Source organism: Salvelinus fontinalis, chromosome 2, assembly GCF_029448725.1.
Source record: "Salvelinus fontinalis isolate EN_2023a chromosome 2, ASM2944872v1, whole genome shotgun sequence".
Lineage (NCBI taxonomy): Eukaryota > Metazoa > Chordata > Actinopteri > Salmoniformes > Salmonidae > Salvelinus > Salvelinus fontinalis.
In genome coordinates this window covers 75,821,565-75,845,338 of record NC_074666.1, presented here as the reverse complement: position 1 = coordinate 75,845,338, position 23,774 = coordinate 75,821,565, and the positions used below count along the sequence as shown (strand labels likewise).

Sequence of the window (23,774 nt, the reverse complement as noted above, 5' to 3'; positions counted from 1 at the left end):
GTTTTAGATTCCGTCTGACACAGTTGAAGTGTACCTATGATACAAAGCATGTAGAGGTCTGTAATTTTTTTAAGTAGGAAAACTTGCAAACTCGGCAGTGTCAAATACTTTTTTTCCACACTATATTGTCTGATTATCTGAGCGCTGTTACTGTGCTTTTGTAAAGACAATTTCCACTGGCCATGGTGTTTGCGTTACTGAATGCAGCTACGCTAACGTAACGTTCGCTAACATTAACGTACTGTTTTTATTATATTTCACCTTTATTTAACCAGGTAGGCAATTGAGAACAAGTTCTCAATTACAACTGCGACCTGGCCAAGATAAAGCAAAGCAGTACGACACAACACAGTTACACATGGAATAAACAAACATGCAGTCAATAACACAAAAGTCTATATACAGTGTGTGCAAATGAGGTAAGATAATGGAGGCAAGGTAGTAAATAGGCCATAGTGGCGAAATAATTACAATTAAACACTGGAGTGATATATGTGCAGAAGATTAATGTGCAAATAGAGATACTGGGGTGCAAAGTTCAAACAAATAACAGTATGGGGATGAGGTAGTTGGATGGGTTATTTACAGATGGGCTATGTACAGGTGCAGTGATCTGTGAGCTTCTCTGACAGCTGGTGCTTAAATTTAGAGGGAGATATGAGGCTTCAGTGAATTTTCTTTGCAATTCGTTCCAGTCATTGGCAGCAGAGAACTAGAAGGATAGGCGGCTAAAGGATGAATTGGCTTTGGGGGTGACCAGTGAAATATACCTGCTGGAGCGCGTGTTATGAGTGGGTGCTGCTATGGTGACCAGTGAGCTGAGATAAGGCGTGGCTTTATCTAGCGAAGACTTATAGATGACCTGGAGCCAGTGGGTTTGGCGATGAATTGAGGGCCAGCCAACGAGAGCATACAGGTCGCAGTGGTGGGTAGTATATGGGTCTTTGGTGACAAAACGGATGGCACTGTGATAGACTGCATCCAATTTGCTGAGTAGAGTATTGGAGGTTATTTTGTAAATGACATCGCCAAAGTCAAGGATCGGTAGGATAGTCAGTTTTACGAGGGTATGTTTGGCAGCATGAGTGAAGGATGCTTTGTTGTGAAATAGGAAGCTGAATCTAGATTTAATTTTGGATTGGAGATACTTAATGTGAGTCTGGAAGGGGAGTTTACAGTCTAACCAGACACCTAGAATATGTGGAAATACCTAAGTCAGAACCGTCCAGAGTAGTGATGCTGGACGGGCGGGCAGGTGCGGGCAGCGATTGGTTGAAGAGCATGCATTTAGTTTTACTTGCATTTAAGAGCAGTTGGAGGCCACAGAAGGAGTGTTGTATGGCAGTGAAGCTCGTCTGGAGGTTAGTTAACACTGTCCAGAGAAGGGACAGAAGTATAACAAATGGTGTCGTCTGCGTAGAGGTGGATCAGAGAATCACCAGCAGCAAGAGCAACAGCATTGATGTATACAGAGAAAAGAGTCGGCCCGAGAATTGAACCCTGTGGCACCCCCATAGAGACTGCCACAGATCCGGACAACAGGCCCTCCGATTTGACACACTGAACTCTATCTGAGAAGTAGTTGGTGAACCAGGCGAGGCAGTCATTTGAGAAACCAAGGCTGTTGAGTCTGCCGATAAGAATGTGGTGATTGACAGAGTCGAAAGCCTTGGCCAGGTCGATGAATACAGCTGCACAGTATTGTCTCTTATCGATGGCGGTTATGATATCGTTTAGGACCTTGAGCGTGGCTGAGGTGCACCCATGACCAGCTCGGAAACCAGATTGCATAGCAGAGAAAGTACGGTGGGATTCGAAATGGTCGGTGATCTGTTTGTTAACTTGACTTTCGAAGACCTTAGAAAGGCAGGGTAGGATAGATATAGGTCTGTAACAGTTTGGGTCTAGAGTGTCTCTCCCTTTGAAGAGGGGGATGACTGTGGTAGCTTTCCAATCTTTGGGGATCTCAGACGATACGAAAGAGAGGTTGAACAGGCTAGTAATAGGGGTTGCAACAATTGTGGCGGATAATTTTAGAAAGAGAGTGTCCAGATTGTCTAGCCCGGCTGATTTGTAGCGGTCCAGATTTTGCCGCTCTTTCAGAACATCGGCTATCTGGATTTGGGTGAAGGAGAAATGGGGGAGGCTTGGGCAAGTTGCTGTGGGGGGTGCAGGGCTGTTGACCAGGGTAGGGGTAGCCAGGTGGAAGGCATGGCCAGCCGTAGAAAAATGCTTATTGAAATTCTCAATTATCGTGGATATATCGGTAGTGACAGCGTTTCCTAGCCTCAGTGCAGTGGGCAGCTGGGAGGAGGTGCTCTTATTCTCCATGGACTTTAGTGTCCCAGAACGTTTTGGAGTTTGTGCTACAGGATGCGCATTTCTGTTTGAAAAAGCTAGCCTTTGCTTTCCTAACTGCCTGTGTATATTGGTTCCTAACTTCCCTGAAAATGTGCATATCGTGGGGGCTATTGGATGCTAATGCAGTACGCCACAGGATGTTTTTGTCCTGGTCAAGGGCAGTTAGGTCTGAGTTGAATCAAGGGCTTTATCTGTTCCTGGTTCCATTTTATTTGAATGGGGCATGCTTATTTAAGATGGTGAGGAAAGCACTTTTAAAGAACAACCAGGCATCCTCTATTGACAGAATGAGGTCAATATCCTTCCAGGATACCCGGGCCAGGTCGATTAGAAAGGCCTGCTCGCTGAAGTGTTTTAGGGAGCGTTTGACAGTGATGAGGGGTGGTCGTTTGACCGCGGACCCATTACGGACGCAGGCAATAAGGCAGTGATCGCTGAGATCCTCGTTGAAGACAGCAGAGGTATATTTGGAGGGCAGGTTGGTTAGGATGATATCTATGAGGGTGCCCGTGTTTATGGATTTGGGGTTGTACCTGGTAGGTTCATTGATAATTTGTGTGAGAGTGAGGGCATCTAGCTTAGACTGTAGGACGGCCAGGGTGTTAGGAATGTCCCAGTTCGCTAGCTAGCTATTGAACCTTTGCTTAGTAGTCTATGCAATTTAGCATTAATGTTAGGTTAGCTACCACACAAAGAAGTCTGTAAACATTGCTGTGCTGGATGATTATTATATATTTTTTTGTTGTTGCAGAAATCTAACTTTACCTAGCACGCCAGCCTGGTCTCATAGACTAGACCGTAACATATCTAACAGTACACTTAAATCCGGGATACTGAAATGAGTATGTCATGTTTGGTATGGTTACAAGACAGATGGTTACTTAGGTTGTATGGTTACATAGTGTATGTTTAGCAAATTCGTAACATATCATACGATATGGGCGATGGACATCCACAAATTAATACATTTCATACGAAACAGATCATTTTAAATCTGATTTACATAGAGAATAATACAAAATGCTTTGAGACCAGGTTGCAGCCCAGCCACAGGTTTGAGACAAGTAACTAGTTGGATGGGCCCTTAGTAATTATGGCTGGCTCTGTTGTGGACAGCACCGGCTGTGGAGTTATATATAATTATAATTTTCATATTCATTCTCTCAGATTCTGTCCAGAGTAAAGCCAGCAGCTGTTGGTGGGGAGATCCCAGTAAGTAAGAAGATAAAAGAAAAAAAGTCCTCCTAAAAAGACCTAATTCAAAGAGATTATCTGGGGGCCATTACGTTGTTGGAGGTAAATGCCACTCTGGCTGCATGCCTCCTGAAGTGTGACATATAGGTTTATAGAGCTGTTATATCTTTGAACAATGCAGTGCTTACATTACTGTCTGCGAAATAAGATGCTCATCCTATCAATATGGTTGAATTTGCTCAGTTTCAGTGCAATGTTGGCGAGCGAGGAGAGGATGCAGACCTGTGGTTGGCCTACTGTGCTTTCCACCTTGGTGACTATAAGAGAGCTATGGAGGTTTGAAAACCTTTATTGAATTCAGTAACATTGGTTTGGATGTGTGAAAGTATTTTCCTGTTTTTGATTGTGTGAGACATGAACTAATACCTATGTGTCTATTCCTTCCTCAGGAATACAAGGCCCTGACAGACAAACCAGACTGCGGCCCGGATGTGTGGGTCTACCTGGCCAGTACTCTCTTCTTCCTGGGGCTTTACAAATAAGCAGAGGAGGCTTCACGCAAGGGTACCTCATCCACCGTGTTCCCCATTCTCACATTTTGTTGCTTTATTACAAAAGGTGATATGGAAAATTAAAGACCTTTTCTCCCTGACCTTACGTGCTTCCTCTACCTCTTTCAGCCGCTAAATGCCAGCTGCAGAATTGACTACTGTTCCACTTGGCTCACAAGGTCAGCTTTCGCCCTTATCGCTAACTCATTCATTCAGTGCTATGGTACCAAACAACTTATATCAGAATTTGCTATTTTATACCCTTATTTTTGGTCTATTTTTTTCAGTTAAATGATGAGAAGCAGCTGATGGGTTTCCACCAGGAGTTGGAGGATGTGACAGAGGACCAGCTCAGCCTGGCCTCCATCCACTACATGCGCTCCCACTACCAGGAGGCCATCGACATCTACAAACGCATCCTGCTGCAGAACAGGTGACAGGCACCACAGAGTGACAGAGAAACCGGGCAACACTCCAAATGTAATCCTGACACATATGGGAGTAGCGGCACAGACTATGAGATGAGGAGAGGGGGGGTTGGAGAGTGAGTGGAGGGAGGGAGAGTGATAGTTTCCCTGTGTTGAGGCAGAGAGAAGATAACGGAGACTGGAAAGGAGGATAGTGACTGCTTGTGCAGGTGAGAGGGTGGGAAAGAGAGATTCATTGTACCTACTGTGAGTCGGCGGAGCTCATGCTCTGTTCATACTGTGTCTGCTGCAGAGACTTCCTGGCTCTGAATGTGTATGTGGCTCTGTGTGCTACTACAAGCTGGACTACTACGATGTGTACCAGGAGGTGCTGGCTGTTCTCTGGTGTTCAGGTGGTGTTTCGTAGCGGGGAGGGGGCCTTGCAAGTGCTGCCTGCACTAATTGATGTCATTACTGAGGCTCGTCTCAATCTGGTCATCTACTACCTCAGAGAAGGTGGGCCGCCACTTTTATTACTATCTAGCCAATCTAATGATAACTGATTGATAACAAAGTGTGTTTTTTTTACTGTTAATATATGGATAGTAATTGTATTTTTCTATCTCTCTCAGGTGATGTCCAGGAGTCCTACCAGCTCATCAAAGACTTAGAACCCACCACACCACAGTTTCATTCCTCTATTTCCATTCACCATTTCCAGATTTCCCTCCCTCCCTTTTTATTTTTTCAACCCGCCTATCATTCGTCTCCTGCCTCTCAGCTATTTTAGGGTCCAGTAATCTTACCCTCTCTTCCCTGCTCTCCCTTTTCCTCTTCCTCCTTCTACAAGGATAGTGTAGTTTGCGGTGTAGTTCTACGTTTGCAGGGTAGTCATTTGTGGTAGGCGTTTGTGTATTAACCTCCCCCTTTCTCTCTCACTCTCTTTCTCAGGTTCAGGGCAGTGTTAGTCTTAATGTACATCAGCGTACAGTAAGCTCTCTCTCGCCATCTCCCCCTCTTTCCCTATCCTCCTCCAGCTGGTTGGTGGCTCAGCTAGCGAATGTGGTGAGTGCTCCTCCAGATATTTAAAATAGTGACTAGAATTACATTTTTGTACTGCACTAATTGAATGGTAAATGTGTTTTTACACTGGTGCTTTCTTTAACAATTCCTTTCCCTGTGTCTTAGACACCATCCCTGGCAGACAGTGCATGGCTTCTTGTTTCTTTCTGCTCAGGCAGTTTGAGGATATGCTCATCTACCTCAACTCTGTCAAGGTAAGCACAGCATAATACCCTGACACATATTTGTGTCCACATAGAATATTAATGTTTGAAATATACTTAAGTATCAAAAGTAAATGTAATTGGTAAAAAATACTTACGTAGTAAAAGTAGAAGTATAAAGAATTTCAAATTCCTAATATTAAGCAAAGCAGATGGACACTTTTTCTAGTTTTTTATTTATTTACAGACACTCCAACACTCCAATTGAGTCCGCCAGATCAGAGGCAGTCGGCATGACCAGGGATGTTCTATTGATAAGTATATGAAGGGCAAAGGGGAGCCTGTGTGGGTATCTTTCAGCTAATTTTGGCCAGCAGAGAACCCAGGTAGGTACCATGTCTACCGTAGCAATCTATTGGATTGATATAGGATCATGAATGTCACCACTTTGTATAGCGTTAAAATAATCTGTCCTCAGCTCAGTGACCTACACATTTTTTGACATGATGGGCTGTATTTTGCATTGCTGAAGTCTAACAATGTGAATGTTTATGTTACCATAATGTGCTCAATTGTGTGTATTTTACAGGGAGGCTTTGAGGGAAGTGCTGCCCTTGCTGAAGCACACTGGGAATCCTCAGGTGGAATACATTCTGAAGAAATGGGCCAAGGACAACAGGGTTTCTCTGTGATGTTATCATTCCGTACTTAAGAATGCATAGCCTATATGAAGAAAAGGGTCATTTGGGCAAACTGACAGTCAAATGCAAAAATTCACCAAAAGTGCAAGTTTGTTCATTATACATTCATCTCTTTCCTGTTTGTTATTTTGTTAGTACAATGTATTGGTGTCGTTTTTTTTTGCACATTTATTCTGTACATATTTGCCTATGTGAATAAATATTTAAATCTTATACCACATCTGTGCTTTTACTATCTCTGGCCTTGACATAACGTTTTAGAGCACATAAAGACCCGTGCTTATCATGCATACAGAAATATAAAACATGAGAATTTGTTGGTTTCAATGCATATTTTCTAATGAAGGGTAGTCGTGTGTTTGTTAGTGCGTTCAGTCCAGGGAAAAGTGTTCAAAAGGAACCTCGTCAAAACATCCCGCGTGCCAGAGTCAGGGAACAATCGATTCTCCATATTCGCGCTAGTATGCAAAGTGGGCGGTTCTTGAAGGGCGTTCTCGCCCTATGATTGGTCAAAGACTGCTCCCTGACTGTTCTGTTTCCGCTTTCACTTCGTACGCACGCCCAGTTACTACTCTCACTGAATAATGATAATAATGGTCAAGATGGCTACTTCAGATGCCTATTTGCGGTAGCTACCGAACAATTTAATGTAAACAACTAAAACTACTCTTCCTCGTGATTTAAAGACCCCGGAGCTAACCTGGGAAGTTCAGAAGATAAAACTGTGTGGTTTAAGGCATTTTATTACCTGACATAGTTTACCATCTAGCTAGCTAACGTTAGTTGTCGAACATTTCCAATTTTAGATAGCAAGCTACAGTAACGTTAGTTCAGTGAAGTCTCGTCCTCCCTTGTGTGTTTGTACCGAGGGGCTCTGTGACGGTCAGCATCAAATGGCCGAACCGAGAAAAGTACCGTTTGTCACAATCTCTTCCTTTAACAACAATGCACCGCCTTCGGATTCAAAGAAACGCCGCCGGGAAGATGAGGCCGAAATCAGTTTGGGGGAAGATGGAGGGGGTGGAAGTGCAGCAACCAGGCCAGGAGGTGGTACTGGTGCTAGTCCATTCGGTATCGTGAAAGCCGGTGACGGGGATTCAGCGGAAACAAAACGTGTAACAGTGCGCTTGAACCTCTCCTTGCCCGAACCCAGCGAACGGGGATCTGCTGAATTCAACTACAGTGAACTTGTTCAATCTACTCAGGTAAAGACGTGAAATCAGTCAAGGCTACAAGTGATAACAGCAGGCTGGGCCGGTGAACGCGTAGGCAGCTTGAAGTGTAAGCTCTCGAGGCTATAGTGCTGTTGTCAACAAGAGCGATGTTGGCCAACGGTAGCTACAGTATTCTTAGATATGATGTAAGCATGCCAACTTAATGTAGGCTATAATATTCATCTAATTTTGAATATGAATGTTTATGTTACCGTTATATAAATCATATAATATGGTAATGACACATCTAGTTCCCATCTTGCTGGAGGTACAACTTTTAAGATGACATTTTAAGCTACTAAGAATCCACTGTTGAACCCATTTTACCAACTCTTATTTCCTGACATGCCTGATTGTCTCTTGAAGGTGAAGAAGCCTTCTGCTCCAGGACCTCCTAAAGACCTGATGCCAGCCCTGGACCCCAATGACCCCTTTGCAGACAACGAGAAGGAGAGAAGAGAAGTAGAGGCGCTCGCCAAGAAATTTGAGAGCAAATATGTAGGTCCCTTTACTTTGTGGGGAAACAAATAGATTGAATTAGTTTAATTTGCGTTGTATATTTTCACCTAGTCAACTGTAGTTGTTTGTTTCCTCTAGTCACAGGCCAATACAGGGAAAAAGAAGCGTAAGGACAGGGTGCAGGATCTCATCGACATTGGTTTTGGCTACGATGAGACTGACCCATTCATTGATAACTCTGAGGCTGTAAGTACCCTCCGTCTGCTCATATACTGCAGAATCCTTCCTTTGTGAACAGACTTAAGACTCATGTAAACAAGCATCAACATATGCTTTAACATATTTGCACTTTACCCCTAGCCTCTGTATCATAGATCCTTTTTCATTAACACATTGCGTTCCTCTCTCCCATACTTACTTATTAGTTTCTCTGCTGTTTGTAACCCGTTATGCCATGGCATTGTTGAATAGTATTTCCTGATTGGCTTGAAGGGCATTCTAGAGCGTTCATTATTTCCCTATAATGCACGGCATATCAGCACGGTAGAATTCAATAGCTACAGTTCATTCTTACATGTTCTATGTTTGAGCTGCATTTGAAAGCAAAAGTTGAGTTGAGAACAGTATTGGCATTGTTGAATTTGATTTTTATAATAGCAAGCTGTTTGTTTGGTTACCAAGACAACTACTGTAGCTACTATATCAACTATGCTAGCTACTTCAGTGGATGCTGAACAAATTTCTAATTGTAAATTTGTTCAATTATAGCCATGGTATAAAAGGGAAAATCAACTCAGAAAATAATGCAACTCCATGGAAGGTTAGTTCATCTCCACTAGCGTGTAGTCGAACACACCTTCCATGTTGTTTATTATTTTCCAGAGAATACATAGCCCCTTGTTGATTATCCCTTAGCTACTTTCTTCCCCTCAGTATGATGAGCTGGTGCCAGCCTCCCTCAACACTAAGCTGGGAGGGTTCTACATCAACACTGGCACCCTGCAGTTCAGAGCAGCCTCTGAGTCAGAGGGAGAGGACTTCAAGGTGGGTTACACACACCTTTTCAATATATGAACAAATGTTATTCAGTGTTAAACTCTATTTCTATATCATGTGACAAGCTCAGTTTTTGTTCCTCCTGTCTGTAGAAGTTGAAAGATGGTGAGGAGCGTGTGATAAAGAAGCGAATGAAAAAGCAAGATGGCAGTAACATGGATGAGAAAAAGCCCAGGAAGATCAGGATGCCAAAGCAAGGGTGAGCAATGTTCTACATCTGTGGTCCCACTTCTGAAGTTAACTGATGTATAAGCTCATATGATGTATGAACTTATTGCCGCTTTTGACTTGAGCCGTGTGCTTCATAGTTATGCTATATGTCTATGGCTTGTAACAAGCTCCATGTAGCAACTCAACGGTCTTATGTTATCTTTCAGAGCGTCTGGCCTGAATGTCCACCGGCCAGAGAAGAAGAAAAGGAAGAAGTTGATGAAGGACTCTCTGAATCTGGCCGCCATGCTCCGCCGCTTCACGCGGGAGAAGGAGGAGAACCGCAAGAAGAACCCCGGCCTGCCCCGTGGCCAACACAATGCCAACAGTGCCCTGCTCAACGCACACCCTAAACCCAGCGACATCAGCATGGCCGACCTGGCCAACGACCCTGCCATGATGTCACTGCTGGGTTCAGCCAATAACAACGACATGCTGCAGGACATGATGGGCGACCTAGACTTTGGGCTGCTGGACTCTCCTCAGCCCTCCAGCCCTGCGCAGGGGGAGAACGGTGCTCCGGGTAGGGTCCAGGGTAGGGTCCAGGGGGCACAAGGAGGTCTCCTGCCCCCTCCTCCTCTGCCTAATGGACTGTCTGCCCCTCTCAGTAAGCGCATTGAGGACCTCAGAGTGGTAAGTGACTGACATCTTCAATCAAATCCAGTTGCAGATATATTTCATATTTAGAGTTATTTTAGGTCTTCAGTCAGTTTCTTTATTTGATTTGTAGGGTCTAAAGGCCCTCGCTGCTCGTTGAAAACGTTCAAGCACATTACATGGAATGCATAGATTTTTTTCCTTTAAAAACGAAAAGTGATTGTCACCATTCTGATATTTCCTTCCATAAAGAGACCGGAGTAACACATGCATTCTCTCAGGGGCACAAGTAGGAGTGAGAAGTAGAGTTTGCTGTGGGAACAAGAGAGCAGTGATGTTCTTTGAGGGAGATGATGAGGGGAAAAGAAGTGCCAACTCTCTCTGACAGAACGGTGAGGGTAAAGGGAAGGGGCAAGAGGGGAATATCAGGAAGAGGAGTGGAGGCAGGGAGGAGAGGAGGCCGCGAGCGAGCGAGAGGTACTGTAATGAAGGAAGTAAAAAAAAAAAAGGCTTAGATGACAAGGTGAGGCTTAGAGGAGTGAAAGGGCAGGCGATTGATTGATTTGCATTACATTTCAGTGTCCATTTGAGCATACTATATTTTGTTTTAGAGAATCCCTGAAGTTGAATTATTCTCCAACAAACAGGCTTCTCATCAGTTTGATCAAGAGGGCAGGAAAAAGTTCTTCACGCTGGACATGAACAACATCCTACTGGAGTGAGTCTCTGCTCTGAGCTCTTTACAACAGTACAAACCCTCTTTCCTCCCCTGACCATCTCTCTGTATGTGTTAGTCAGTGTTTATCTCAATGTCTAACCCTCTTCCTCTGTGTGTTGGTCAGTATTGAGTTGCAGGTCCAGGAGCAGCCGGCAGCAGTGCGTTCTTCAGTCTACTCCCATCTCGAGGCCTTTGTGCCCTGCAACAAGGAGGCTCTGCTCAAACGCCTAAAGAAACTCAGCCTCAATATCCAGGTATGTGTGTATGCACTAAAATGTTTGACATTTTATGTGTATGTTTGTGTGTGCACATAATATGCCTGTTCTTCTCTTCTATCTAATTGTAGATTGTTTGTTAACGGAGTGTGTGGCGTGAGTGTCATCTGGTGTGTGTGATTGTAACCTTTTCCATCTTTTGTCATCCAGGATGACCGTCTGCGTGCTCCGCTACTGAAGCTGAAGCTAGCTGTGTGCAGCGTGATGCCAGAGCAGATCGCCAGATACAACATGGACTGCATCGCCAAAGTGGCCAAGTAAGGCCTTCTCTGGCTCCTTCTCCTGCATTCTGTTCACCTCTTATTTCCTCTCATACCTCCTCTTTTGTCCCTTGTCTATTTTTCCACTCCTCGTCAATATTCTCGCTGGGTTGTGTATTTACAGGCAGCAGTCAGAAGAGGGGGAAAAGAACGGGTCAGAAGAGGACGATGAGGAGAAGCCTGGGAAGAGAGTGATGGGACCTCGCAAGAAGTTTGTCTGGGATGAGAAGCTCAGGTGAGCTCTCATTTGTGAATTTAACGTCATACAATTATGTTATAGGTGTTTTGGTTTAGTGTAGTGATGGGACGTTCGACTCCTTTTACTGACTCCGATCTTTTCGACTCGTTCAGTCAAATTAATGAATCTTTCGACTCATTTTGTTCATTTGAGTCAATAACGCCCAAAGCATGCAGGACCCCGGTGAACGATAACTAAAACTAGAAATAGTCATAATTCTACAAGCCTCTCGTTCATAGGTCGTTCACCATAATGGGCTTATTGGAGATGTCGTTTGTGACAGACTTGTATAATGGTGCTTTAAACAATGTATATTTGTTGATTGCTAGGTATACAAATACGATTTATTTCTTGGTACATTTTAAACAAAGTCTAGTTGTGACCGCAACCGGACTAGATAAAAAAAAAAAAAAATCACCTTTTATTTAACCGGGTAGGCCAGTTGAGAACAAGTTCTCATTTACAACTGCGACCTGGCAAAGATAAAGCAAAGCAATGCGACACAAACAACAACACAGAGTTATACATTGAGTAAACAAACATGCAGTCAATAATACAATAGAAAAAGTCTATATACAGTGTGTGCAAATGAGGTAGGATAAGGGAGGTAAGGCAATAAATAGGCCATAGTGGCGAAATAATTACAATACAGCAATTAAACACTGGAGTGATAGATGTGCAGAAGATGAGTGTGCAAGTAGAGATACTGGGGTGCAAAGGAGCAAAATAGATCAAATAAATAACCGTATGGGGGATGAGGTAGTTGGATGGGCTAATTACAGATGGGCTATGTACAGGTGCATGATCTGTGAGCTGCTCTGACAGCTGGTGCTTAAAGCTAGTGAGGGAGATATGAGTCTCCAGCTTCAGTGATTTTTTTGCAGTTTGTTCCAGTCATTGGCAGCAGAGAACTGGAAGGATAGGTGGCCAAAGTAGGAATTGGCTTAGGGGGTGACCAGTGAAATATACCTGCTGGAGCGCGTGCTACGGGTGGGTGCTGCTATGGTGACCAGTGAGCTGAGATAAGATGAGGCTTTACCTAGCAAAGACTTATAGATGACCTGGAGCCAGTGGGTTTGGCGACAAATATGTAACGAGGGCCAGCCAACGAGAGCATACAGGTTGCAGTGGTGGGTAGTATATGGGGCTTTGGTGGCAACTTATGGCACTGTGATAGACTGCATCCAATTTGCTGAGTAGAGTATTGGAGGCTATTTTGTAAATGCAAACGCATTGTGAACGACTCTTGGCGGAATGCATTGCTTGATTGGCGTGAGGGTGATAAGCACAATATCGTTCGCAGTTCACGACGATTTGAGTTTGTTGAGCAGAAGCCACGTATCTTTTGGTTCTACAAAGCTGTGTCCATCATAGCATTCATTCTTGCACCATGCAATAATTGATGTCTTTTTTCTTTTCTATGCTGCCTGCAGCATGATCTATTTTCCCTGCGCTCATATGACGAACAGTTGTTGGTCGGAGCACATCTCCGGAGTGACAGAGGGAGTGCGTATTAATCCTGCTGTAGAATTAAATGCAGCCAGTAAGTCAAATGAACGACTAAAATGAACGAGTAACTCAGAAAAGCGAATCATGACTCTCGAGTCAGTAAGAAGAGTTGTCCAAAAATAACGAATCATTCGCCAACAGTGGAGCTGAAATTGTAATGCATAGTTGGTGGCATGTGTGTTTGTCTGTAGGGTGTTGCTCTGTAACCTGGTGAGGGTGAAGCTGGGCTGCTATGAGCTGGAGGGCCAGAGCTCCCAGTCTCCAGAGGACTATCTCAAGGCCTTCATGGAGACTGAGGTGAAACCACTGTGGCCCAAGGGCTGGATGCAGGGCAGGTCAGTGTGTGCGTTTGCATAAAAGTATACAATTTGACCATTTAACCTAGTTTGCATTTCACCACACCACATGGGGTGGCAGGTAGCCTAGTGGTTAGAGCTTTGGGCCAGTAACCAAAAGGTTGCTGGATCAAATCCATGAGCTGACAAGGTAAAAATCTGTCATTCTTCCCCTGAACAAGACAGTTAACCCACTGTTCCCTGGTAGGCTGTCATTGTAAATAAGAATTTGACTGACTTGCCTAGTTAAATAAAGGTTGAAAAAATCTCTCCACGTTCCTCTCCTCCTCAGGATGCTATTCAAAGAGAGTCTCATGGTTCATTGTCACCTCACTGGCAATCCGTGAGTCATTACTTTGATATACTCTGCTTATTGTAAAAATCACTATATTTAAGTGAAGGTTAACACTGGTGTTCTTAATTATGCACTCTTATTCCTTTTGATTTCACTGTTATCCAGAGCCAAGAAAAAGATGGTTCCTACTCCCAAGTCTAAACCCAAGGTTAGTGTTTTGCAGTCTGATGCACTGCTTGCATGCTTGACATTTCAATACCATTGTTGTTAGAATAGTTTTAGATCACACTAATTGTTTGCTCTTTCTATCTCCTATGTTGTTTGGTGATCCAGGAGGGTAGTTGGGTCCAGAGATCCACCCCCTCAGTTGGTGCGACCCCCTCCCCTGCAGCCCCAGTGGCCTGCCGGCCCTCCCAGTCCCCCGCTGAGACCATCTGTCTGCTGGACTCCCTGGATGAAGAGCTGACCGCCCCCGCCCTGGACTCCATCTCCCAGGCCCTGGCCCTCCTCAGCAATGCAGCCAAGGGCCTGGTCCAAGGGGACAGTCCCCCCTCCCCTGATAGGCCCAAGACTGCCCCGTCCTCCCTCCATGCCTCACCTCTCCTCCAGAAGCACAAGAAGAGCACCATCAACACACCCAGCTCCAACACACCTCTCTACGTCTCTACCTCCTCCTCCCCCTCTCTCTCTCGGCCTCCCACTGTCTCCCCTTCTCTGTCCTCAGCGAGGAGCGAGGGGTTGGGGTCGATGAAGGGTGGAGGTGCTCTGGCTCAGGCTCACAGACAATCAGTGCAGAGCACTCAGAGGCTTGCTGGGACGGGACTGAGTAAAGCCAACGCTCCCGGCTCTCACTCCCAGCCTAAGCCGCGGCCGCCCCCCAATCAGAAGGGCTTTGGCAGCAATAATACTAAAGCCAACAGCAGTGACACCCCCCTCTCCTCCCCTTCTCCCTCCTTCTCCCACTCTCTCTCAGGAGCCCAAGCTCAGCAGCAGTCCAACTTCATCACCCCCATGCAGGCCACTCTCACCAAGTCCTCCCACAGCAGCACCTCACCCATCATCAAACTCACCCCTCGCCTCCCCAACCCCTTAACGCACACCACCTTCTCCTCATCCTCCACCAATCCCAGGCCTCAGGCAGCTTCCAGTATGCACCAGTACTCCTCCAAAAGCCCAGCAGGGTTCCGCCCACCTTTCTCATGTGCTCCGGGAGGGCCAGCCAAACTTGTCCAGGGCAGCTACACTCCTCCAGGAGGGCAGAAGACCCCCTCTCAGATCATCAGCAGCAGCGCCAACACCAGCCTTACCAACACCTCATCCATCAGCAAGCATTCGGGATCCAGTCCCTCCCCTACCACAGCCTCGGCCAATCAGCGACAAAGGCCGGCAGGTGGAACCATTCAGGGGGCTAAGCCTATTAAATCTGTATCCACACAGTCTGTCTCTTCTCAGTTGCCACAGGTAAGTGAGAAATAAGAGATGGTAGCTGGGTGGGACAAGGTCATGGTGCAGCACATGTTCAAAATGAGTTTGTCTACTGTGGTTTGTGTTGTCTGTGTATTTATGTATTTTATCTCTGTATAATTTGTCTGTTGGTCTGGGTTTATATTTCTAATTAAAAATTGTGTGGTTCGAGCCCTGAATGCTGAAAGCCGTGGTGTATCAGACCGTATAACACGAGAATGACAAAACATGTATTTTTACTGCTCTAATTACGTTGGTAACCAGTTTTATAATAGCAATAAAGGCACCTCAGGGGGTTATGGTATATTACCAATATACCACGGCTAAGGGCTGTATCCAGGCACTCCACAGTGCGTTGTGCTTAAGAACAGCCTTTAGCTGTGGATTATTGGCCATATACCACACCCCCTTGGGCCTTATTGCTTAATTATATGCCTTTGTTCTCCAGGTGTCCTCAGCCAGCAGCAGTCTTCTTGGCTCTGCTCCGTCTCTCCCACTGGGCTTTGGGATGTTGGGGGGGCTGGTTCCTGTGTCCCTGCCCTTTCAGTTTCCTTCACTCTTAAACCTGCCCCCATTAGGGGGCACAGCTAGCTCCAGCACCGGGGCCAGCGGCTCCTCAGCCAGCAACAGCTCAGCATTCTCCCTGACCCAGAGTGAGTGACAGCCAGTCCACAGAAACATGAAAAAACTCAAATGTACAGTGATTTCGGGAAGTATTCAGACCCCTTCACTCTTTCCACATTTTGTTACATTACAGCCTTAATCTACACACAATACCCCATAATGAAAACAAGTTTTTAGAAATGTTTGCAAATGTATTAAAAACGAACTTCTTTACATAAGTATTCAGACCCTTTGCTATAAGACTGGAAATTGATCTCAGGTGCATCCTGTTTGCATTGATCATCCTTGAGATGTTTCTGCAACTTGATTGGAGCCCACCTGTGGTAAATTCAGTTGATTGGACATGATTTGGAAAGGCACCTACCTGTCTATATAAGGTCCCACAGTTGGCAGTGCATGTCAGAGCCAAAACCAAGCCATGAGGTCGAAGGAATTGTCCATAGATTGTTTTGAGGCACAGATCTGGGGAAGGCTACCAAAAAATGTCTGCAGCATTGAAGGTCCCCAAGAACACAGTGGCCTCCATCATTCTTAAATGTAAGAAGTTTGGAACCACCAAGACTCTTCCTAGAGCTGGCTGCCCGGCCAAATTGAGCAATCGGGGGAGAAGGGCCTTGGTCAGGGAGGTGACCAAGAATCCGATGGTCACTCTGACAGAGCTCCAGAGTTGCTTTGTGGAGATGGGAGAACCTTCCAGAAGGACAACCATCTCTGCAGAACTCCACCAATCAGGCTTCTATGGTAGAGTGCCCAGACGGAAGCCACTCTTCAGTAAAAGGCACAACAGCCCACTTGGAGTTTGCCAAAAGGCACCTAAAGAACTCTTTGGCCTGAATGTCAAGTGTCACATCTGGAGAACCAGGCACCACTCATCACCTGGCCAATACTATCCCTATGGGGAATCGTGGTCGTGGCAGCATCTTGCTGTGGGGATGTTTTTCAGCGGCAGGGACTGGGAGACTAATCAGGATCAAGGGAAAGATGAACGGTGCAAAGTACAGAGAGATCCTTAATGAAAACCTGCTCCAGAGCGCTCAGGACCTGTGACTGTAGCGTCATACCCAAGAAGACTCGAAGCTGTAATCGCTAGCAAAGGATCTTCAACAAAATATTGAGTAACGAGTCTGAATACTTATTTAAATGTGAAGTTTCAGGTTTTTTTGCAAACATTTCTAAAAACCTGTTTTTGCTTTATAAGTTATTGTGTGTAGATTGATGGGAGGGGGTGATTTAGTAAATTTTAGAATAAGGCTGTAACGTAGCAAAAGTTGAATGTAGAACAGCTGATCGAGATGGGGTTGCTTTAGTCTAGTCTGTTTGTATTTTGATGTCTGGGTATGTGTATAGTTTGTTTTTGTGTATTTTATGTTGTTGGACCATTGTGTTAAATCCCCATGCTGTGTCTGGAAGCCTGCAATGTTTTTCTCCCTTGTCTGACATTCTCCCATATTGTTTCTTTGATTTATTCCTCATTTCTCCCCTTATCCCTCTGTGCCTCTTCTTTAAAATGTTATTCTTCCATTGATCTCCTGTGCTCTTACATCCATTTACTATTTGACCTGGCTCATCTCTTTTCCTTTCAACCTGTTTCTTCTGTCTTGCTTCCCATTCTTGTTTCGTCTACACTGCCTTTCCTATCTCACCATGCCCTTGACCTACACTCTCCTGTGTGTTTCCTCCTCCCTCCCATGTCCTCCTGTCTCTCCTCAGATCTGTTAAAGAGTCTCCAGTCAGGGTCTCAGGTTGCTCTGCCTCCTCACTTACAGCTCGCTTTCTCAGGTAAAATCTGCCCTTCCCTGTGACCCCGCTCTCTCCTCTCAGCCCGCTGTCACTTCAAGTCTTTTTTTTCTCTTGGAGAGATCTTCCCTGTCTGTCCCTCCGTAGTCTCTGTGCATGCCTGTCGCTTTCGTCATGTCAGTGGTTTTCATTTGTGTTATGTTTAAATATTTGTTTTTGTTTCCTATCAATATTTCAAGAACTCTACTCTTCCTGTCCAGATGTCAATCAAACCCAAGGAGGGGATGTGAAGAGGAAGTCTCTTTGACCACGCCTGTTTGGAACACTGAGGACATCCACTATGATATGACAGCTATCAGGACAAATCAGGAACTAGGACAACTTGGAATGAATGACTAACAGAAACTGCCCAAACACAGGATGGGATGAAATGGGGAATTGGACCCTCTCGATAATCTTCCGGCTGTTACTTATTTTTTAAACAGCAATTTGATAATTGTTTAAATATTGTAAAATGGAAGGCTTAATGACAAGTTTCTTTTTGTCAATGTTTACAGAACAGACCTTTATCACTGTGGTCAGGGAGGGAGAATCAATGAGAGGTCTACTTGTTGGTGTGTGTGTGTGCACTATTCTTTAGCGTCAGTGTGCAACACTCCCTCTCTGATACCTGGGTTAGTGTGTCTATTTGGTGCTTCTTTTTCAATGTAATTATCTAGACCTGTAAGAAATGATACTAAATGCGAACGTTGTTGAATTTGTTTAGGGATCGGAGCTGTATTTTTTTGCTGTACATAACTCCACCAAATTCAATAAACCAAGCCATGATCTATGCAGGATTATAACAAAATGGTATATTGGTGACTTTATGGTCATCAGCATGGGTAATTCTGTTCCCTCATGTCTTGTGACTTCACGAAGTGCTACACTCCATAACTTATAAAAATAGAAAACAAGCCAATAACATCCACAGACTAACTTTTCACTATCAGCTCTTAAAATCCACAAATGGTCAGCATTGCAAAGAAACACTTTACCATGCTACCTGGAGTCTGATTAATCAAATGTTTATTTGTCGGGTAACAATCTAACTGGTGACACTACCTGACGGTTGTTTATCCAAAGCAGCCCAAATGGTCAAACAAGGCTGCACAACTTTCTGTGCCTCCACGAGACTGAGGTTGAAACAGCAGAGGTTCTTTAGGGTCCAGACAAAGCCAACACACCAAAGGCACAACACACTGGTCAATGGGTGGTGCTTATTTCAACTTTGATTTAGCTGACATCAAATGCCATATCTCAAACTCAGAAAATTACTCGACTTAATCAAGGAGCTACAATCCTGACAGTATAACCCTTAAATAATCAAGCAGGACCGGTAATGTACTCCAATACAATCCCAGAAGCCTTAACTCCACATCAAAATGCTATTGCCCCATACAGCACACAAGCTGACATTCATTTAAACCCAAAAAGAAAACAGGAAAAACAAGATTAAACATTAAAATAGGTGATCGCTTCTACAGCTGTAAAGAGTCTGGCAGTATGCAGAAGGTTTGATGGCTGTCCCAATCCCTGTTGGTTTCTTTCTAAAGGTCCTCTAGAGTCTATTTGACCAGAGGCCTGGTTTTGTCATCATCGCCACACTGGTGGGCTTTATACTTTTTCACCTCTGCCATGTATTTTGTCCAGGCATCCCCCTTGCCCTCCACCTGGAAAACAGAATAAATAATTAGACAATGGTTTAGAAAAGTGTTATTTCATGAAGATGTCATGACAAAACTATCAGGCAAAAAATATTTATTGAACCTCAGGGTCCACTTTCTGTATCTTCGCAACCATGCCAGTCTTGAGGGCCAATTTAGAGCCACCTCTGCGCTTCCCCACCTGGGTTAGGGGATAGAAGACTGAAACCATTATACGAGCCCTTGCGGGTGGACTGCCAATGATGGAGACTACACAAGACGAGAGAACAAAGAAAAAGCCTATGTTATCACCGGAAACATTCCTGAAGTCGAGTAGCTAATGAATGCTTTCCAATGTCTAGACTTGATGTGGATCTCAGGTTACTTGTTGGTGACATTGCAGTGCACTTCTTCACGTGTGAATGTATCCCTCTATGGTGATGTAACTATACACTAACGAGCTGTGTGTGGTGGATATTTTTTGTGTGTAATTTGTTAATTGAGACATTGCCATTGGCTACAATCTCTAGCTAACAGCCAAACCCCTTACAAAGCTGGTCACACTTGGAGTCTTCTTTTCCTGTGTCGATTGTCCTTCGTCAGCAGTACTTTTATCACCGCATCCTTGGTCCATTTCTTTTTTCATTTTTTCTTCCTCCATTTTTTTCTTGAACATCTCCATAAAGCTTCCATCATTAGCAAATGAATTGGCCGCCGCTGCTTTGCTGACTCCCGGTGCAGGACTGGCTGGCGACCCCGGGCTGTTACTGCTCGAATCGCTGCTGTTTTGATGTCTTCTGTTGTATCCACGCTTCGGATCCATGTTAGCTTCTTCTTTTTTTTTACGTAGAAGGGCTCAGTTCCTTTAGGCCTTTCTGCAACTAGTGGTGTGCTCTCTGGCCGTTTTGTGTCAATAACGCAAACTAAAGCCGGCTAGCTACTTGACAAAAAAAATGCTATCGGTGACAAGACTCCACCCGAACCCCAAACTAAGCAACAAACTTCGAGGCAAAGTAGCTAGCATACGAAGCCGTCTAATTAAACACGTGGACATCCATAAATTAATCGGAGCGACACTTGTCCGTCTCCCAGCGAGCTAGCACAGGTCCTCACAGCGAAAAAAAACGCAGGCTTGTTGTTGGTGGCTAGCTAACGTTAGCGTTGTATCTAGCTAGTTATTCGAAAAATGTCAACCAGCTAATGACCAAACAATTGTGTCATGAGTAAATGATAAACTATTGCAAAACACAAATTAACCACATTAGATATATATAATAATATATTTTTTCAAACGACTCTCAAAGTGTGGTATATTACTTATATATTAGCTAATTTTGTCCAGATGTGGTTTTCTTTCACTTATCGGCCATGTTGAATTTCGGCTTATCATTTACGTCAGCACGTCAATATTCTATGGTATTATGGCGGTCCGCAAACATTCGTTAGAGGTGCATGCCGCCACCTACTGTGTGGGCGGTGTCAGTTTACTGTTCTGGAGTGTGAATTTATTACACTTCGTGAAATAAAAAGGGGAGGGAAAAGGGAAGAAAAATTGCCCTACGAACTAACCCTTCACACATTAAAACCTCACTACTATTCCACTACTTGACCCTATCTTTTTATTTAACCTTTATTTTATCAGGGAGTCATACTCAGGGCTCCCGAGTGGCGCAGCGGTCTAAGACATGGCATCTCAGTGCTTGAGGCATCATTACAGACACCCTGGTTCATATCCAGGCTGTCTCACAACCGGCTGTGTTTGGGAGTCCCTTAGGGCAGCGCACAATTAGCCTAACTTTGTCCGGGTTTGGCTGGTGTAGGTTGTCATTGTAAATAAGAATTTGTTCTTAACTGACTTGCCTAGTTAAATAAAGGTTTGAATACTGGGACCAAGGTCTATTTTACAGATGAGCAGCCCGGAATTACAGAAACTACAAACATCAAAATATTAACACAAAATACAAACTGAAAAAAAGGCACGGCCATAAAAAACAAACATCAGTAATAAGGTCCTCAGTCAGCTTTCTGAATTGCCCTAGAGCAGTGGTTCCCAAACGTTTTATAGTCCCATACCCCTTCAAACAATCAACCTCCAGCAGCATACCCCCTCTAGCACAAGGGTCAGTGCACTCTCAAATGTTATTTTGGTTGTTGCCATCATTGTAAGCCTGCCACACTCACACTATACGATACATTTAGCCGGGTTGTTTTTGTCACTTCCCACGAGCCGGGTTGTGACAAAGAGCTCTTATAGGACCAGGGCACAAATAATAATATAATAATAATCAATAATTTTGCTCTTTATTTAACCATCTTACATATAAAAATGTATTTGTTAATTGAACATTTAGAAAATTGTGAATAACTCACCACGGGTTAATGAGAAGGGTGTGCTTGAAAGGATGCACATAACTCTGCAATGTTGAGTTGTATTGGAGAGAGTCTCCGTCTTAAATCATTTTCCACACACAGTCTGTGCCTGTATTTAGTTTTCATGCTAGTGAGGGCCGGGCGAAAATCCACTCTCACATAGGTACGTGGTTGCAAAGGGCATCAGTGTATTAACAGCGTGATTTGCCAAGGCAGGATACTCTGAGCGCAGCCCAATCCAGAAATCTGGCAGTGGCTTCTGATTTAATGCAGACAGAGAATAGCTCCAACTTCTTAATCATAGCCTCAATTTTGTCCCGCACATTGAATATAGTTGCAGAGAGTCCCTGTAATCCTAAATTCAGATCATTCAGGCGAGAAAAAACATCACCTAGATATTCCAGTCGTGTGAGAAACTCATCATCATGCAGGCAGTTAGACAAGTGAAAATTATGGTCAGTAAAGAAAACTTTAAGCTCGTCTTTCAATTTTGAAAAAACGTTTCAATAGTTTGCCCCTTGATAAACAGAGCACTTGAGTATGTTGTAAAAGCGTTACATGGTCGCTGCCCATTTCATTGCATAGTGCAGAAAATACACGAGAGTTCAGGGGCCTTGCTTTAACAAAGTTAACCGTTTTCACTGTAGTGTCCAAAACGTCTTTCAAGCTGTCAGGCATTCTCTTGGCAGCAAGAGCCTCTCGGTGGATGCTGCAGTGTACCCAAGTGGCGTCTGGAGCAACTGCTTGCACACCGTTACCACTCCACTATGTCTCCCTGTCATGGCTTTTGCGCCATTAGTACCGATACCAACACATCTTGACCACCTAAGTCCATTTGATGTCACAAAGTTGTCCAGTACTTAAAAAAATATCCTGTGCTGTTGTCCTAGTTTCCAGTGGTTTGCAGAAGAGGATGTCTTCCTTAATTGAGCCCCCATAAACGTAACGGACATATACCAGGAGCTGTGCCGGCCACGTCTGTTGACTCATCCAGCTGTAACGCATAGAATTCATTGGCTTGTAGGCGAAGCAGTAATTGTTTCAAAACATCTCCTGCCATGTCACTGATGCGCCGTGAAACAGTGTTGTTTGATGAAGGCATTGTCTGTATAGTTTTTTTGGCCTTTTCCCCCAGCATTGTCCCAGAATGAACTACTCCACAATAGTATGGGGCTTGCCTGTCCTAGCCACTCGGTAGCTTACCATATAAGATGCTTTTAGCTCCTTCTTATTAATGGTATCTGTTGCTTTTATACATGTCTTACTATTCGAAAGTCATCTTAATTCTCCCTCAAATAACTCCTGTTGCTTATTTTTCAAATTGCCATGTTTTGTTTCTAAATGTCTGCACAAGAGTGAAGGTTTCATCGAGTTGTGAGATAGTACTTTTGCACATAAAACACACTGTGGCTGAGGAAAGGCACTACTCCCAATATAAGTGAACCCCAGATCAATGTAGTTCTCATCATATTTGTGCCTCTTCGATGGTCCAACGTCCCTGTCTGTTGTTCGGTGCTTTCCCGGGTAAGGGGGCAGTAGCTCTTCGGCTGCATCAGATTCACAACTGTCAGTGTCCATACTAGCTGTGCTAACAACACATGTAGAATTACTGATGCTAGAATTCGATGTGCTCGTGGAAGCAGAACAACTTGTTTCGTTGACAGGTGCAGGTGTAGTACTGCTGGTAGTAGCAGTACTACCAGTAGAGCTGGTGTGTGTCTCTATGGACTTTTTTTAACCATTTATCAATTTTCGAGCAAATGGAATGAGCAGCAGCTACATTTGGCTACATACGGACCGTTAGTGGAATTCCCATGAGAGAGTAACGGTTAATGTGATTGGATGTTAATTATTTGACTAGGCTACCTGTAATTGACATTGTGTTGTTATTTCACAGAACACTAGATGGTTTAATTTTATTTTTGGCAGTGAGACGAGGATATTCAGGCAAGAAAAAAATCTCACCCAAATGTATAGCTCCGTTGGAAAATATAAATGGACTGTTTGAAAATGTGAACAAAAAATGTGCGAATACCTACCATAGATAAACCAAAACATCCAATTTAAGAACATTTTGAAGATTTATTTGTGGAAGAGCACAAGAAAACTAAAAGCTGATTTACCTAACTCAGTAGAAACCAAAGGAATTTCCAGAGTGAATGTCTGAACACAAAATCAAATAGGCTTCCCCAAAATAATATGGTCGCTGTGGTAGAACATTTATTTTGATTGGCGATTTTGTGCATTCATCAAAATCACATCAGGTAGCCTGATTTCAGACGTGTCAT

General features: G+C 44.1%; 2 protein-coding genes and 1 pseudogene across 8 annotated transcripts; 2 read left to right on the top strand and 1 right to left on the bottom strand.

The window, feature by feature from the left end:
* Positions 1 to 414: 414 nt before the first annotated feature.
* LOC129867406 (intraflagellar transport protein 56-like) lies at positions 415 to 6,653 on the top strand (annotated as a pseudogene).
* Positions 6,654 to 6,988: 335 nt separating this feature from the next.
* Positions 6,989 to 18,263, top strand: LOC129826177 (ubinuclein-2-like). 7 transcript variants are annotated; one of them, XM_055886611.1, is made up of 17 exons: positions 6,989 to 7,645; positions 8,021 to 8,152; positions 8,252 to 8,359; positions 9,029 to 9,157; positions 9,262 to 9,368; positions 9,547 to 10,012; positions 10,624 to 10,694; positions 10,819 to 10,948; positions 11,120 to 11,226; positions 11,354 to 11,464; positions 13,168 to 13,311; positions 13,604 to 13,654; positions 13,772 to 13,814; positions 13,940 to 15,067; positions 15,519 to 15,723; positions 17,405 to 17,473; positions 17,692 to 18,263. In XM_055886611.1, the coding sequence occupies exons 1-17, from the start codon at positions 7,334 to 7,336 to the stop codon at positions 17,736 to 17,738; spliced, it is 3,360 nt and encodes a 1,119-aa protein (XP_055742586.1). In that variant the 5' UTR covers positions 6,989 to 7,333; the 3' UTR covers positions 17,739 to 18,263. The 7 variants fall into 7 exon arrangements, with proteins under 7 accessions (XP_055742586.1, XP_055742568.1, XP_055742606.1 ...); XM_055886593.1 differs by having other exon boundaries at positions 17,671 to 18,263; XM_055886649.1 differs by having other exon boundaries at positions 6,990 to 7,645; positions 9,047 to 9,157.
* Positions 18,264 to 18,482: 219 nt separating this feature from the next.
* On the bottom strand, positions 18,483 to 20,512 carry LOC129826202 (telomerase RNA component interacting RNase-like). Its single transcript, XM_055886662.1, has 3 exons — positions 19,667 to 20,512; positions 19,241 to 19,318; positions 18,483 to 19,143 (listed from the first exon to the last, which is right to left on the bottom strand). Exons 1-3 carry the CDS (start codon positions 19,937 to 19,939, stop codon positions 19,039 to 19,041), a joined length of 456 nt encoding a protein of 151 aa, XP_055742637.1. The 5' UTR covers positions 19,940 to 20,512; the 3' UTR covers positions 18,483 to 19,038.
* Between the last annotated feature and the right edge of the window lie 3,262 nt (positions 20,513 to 23,774).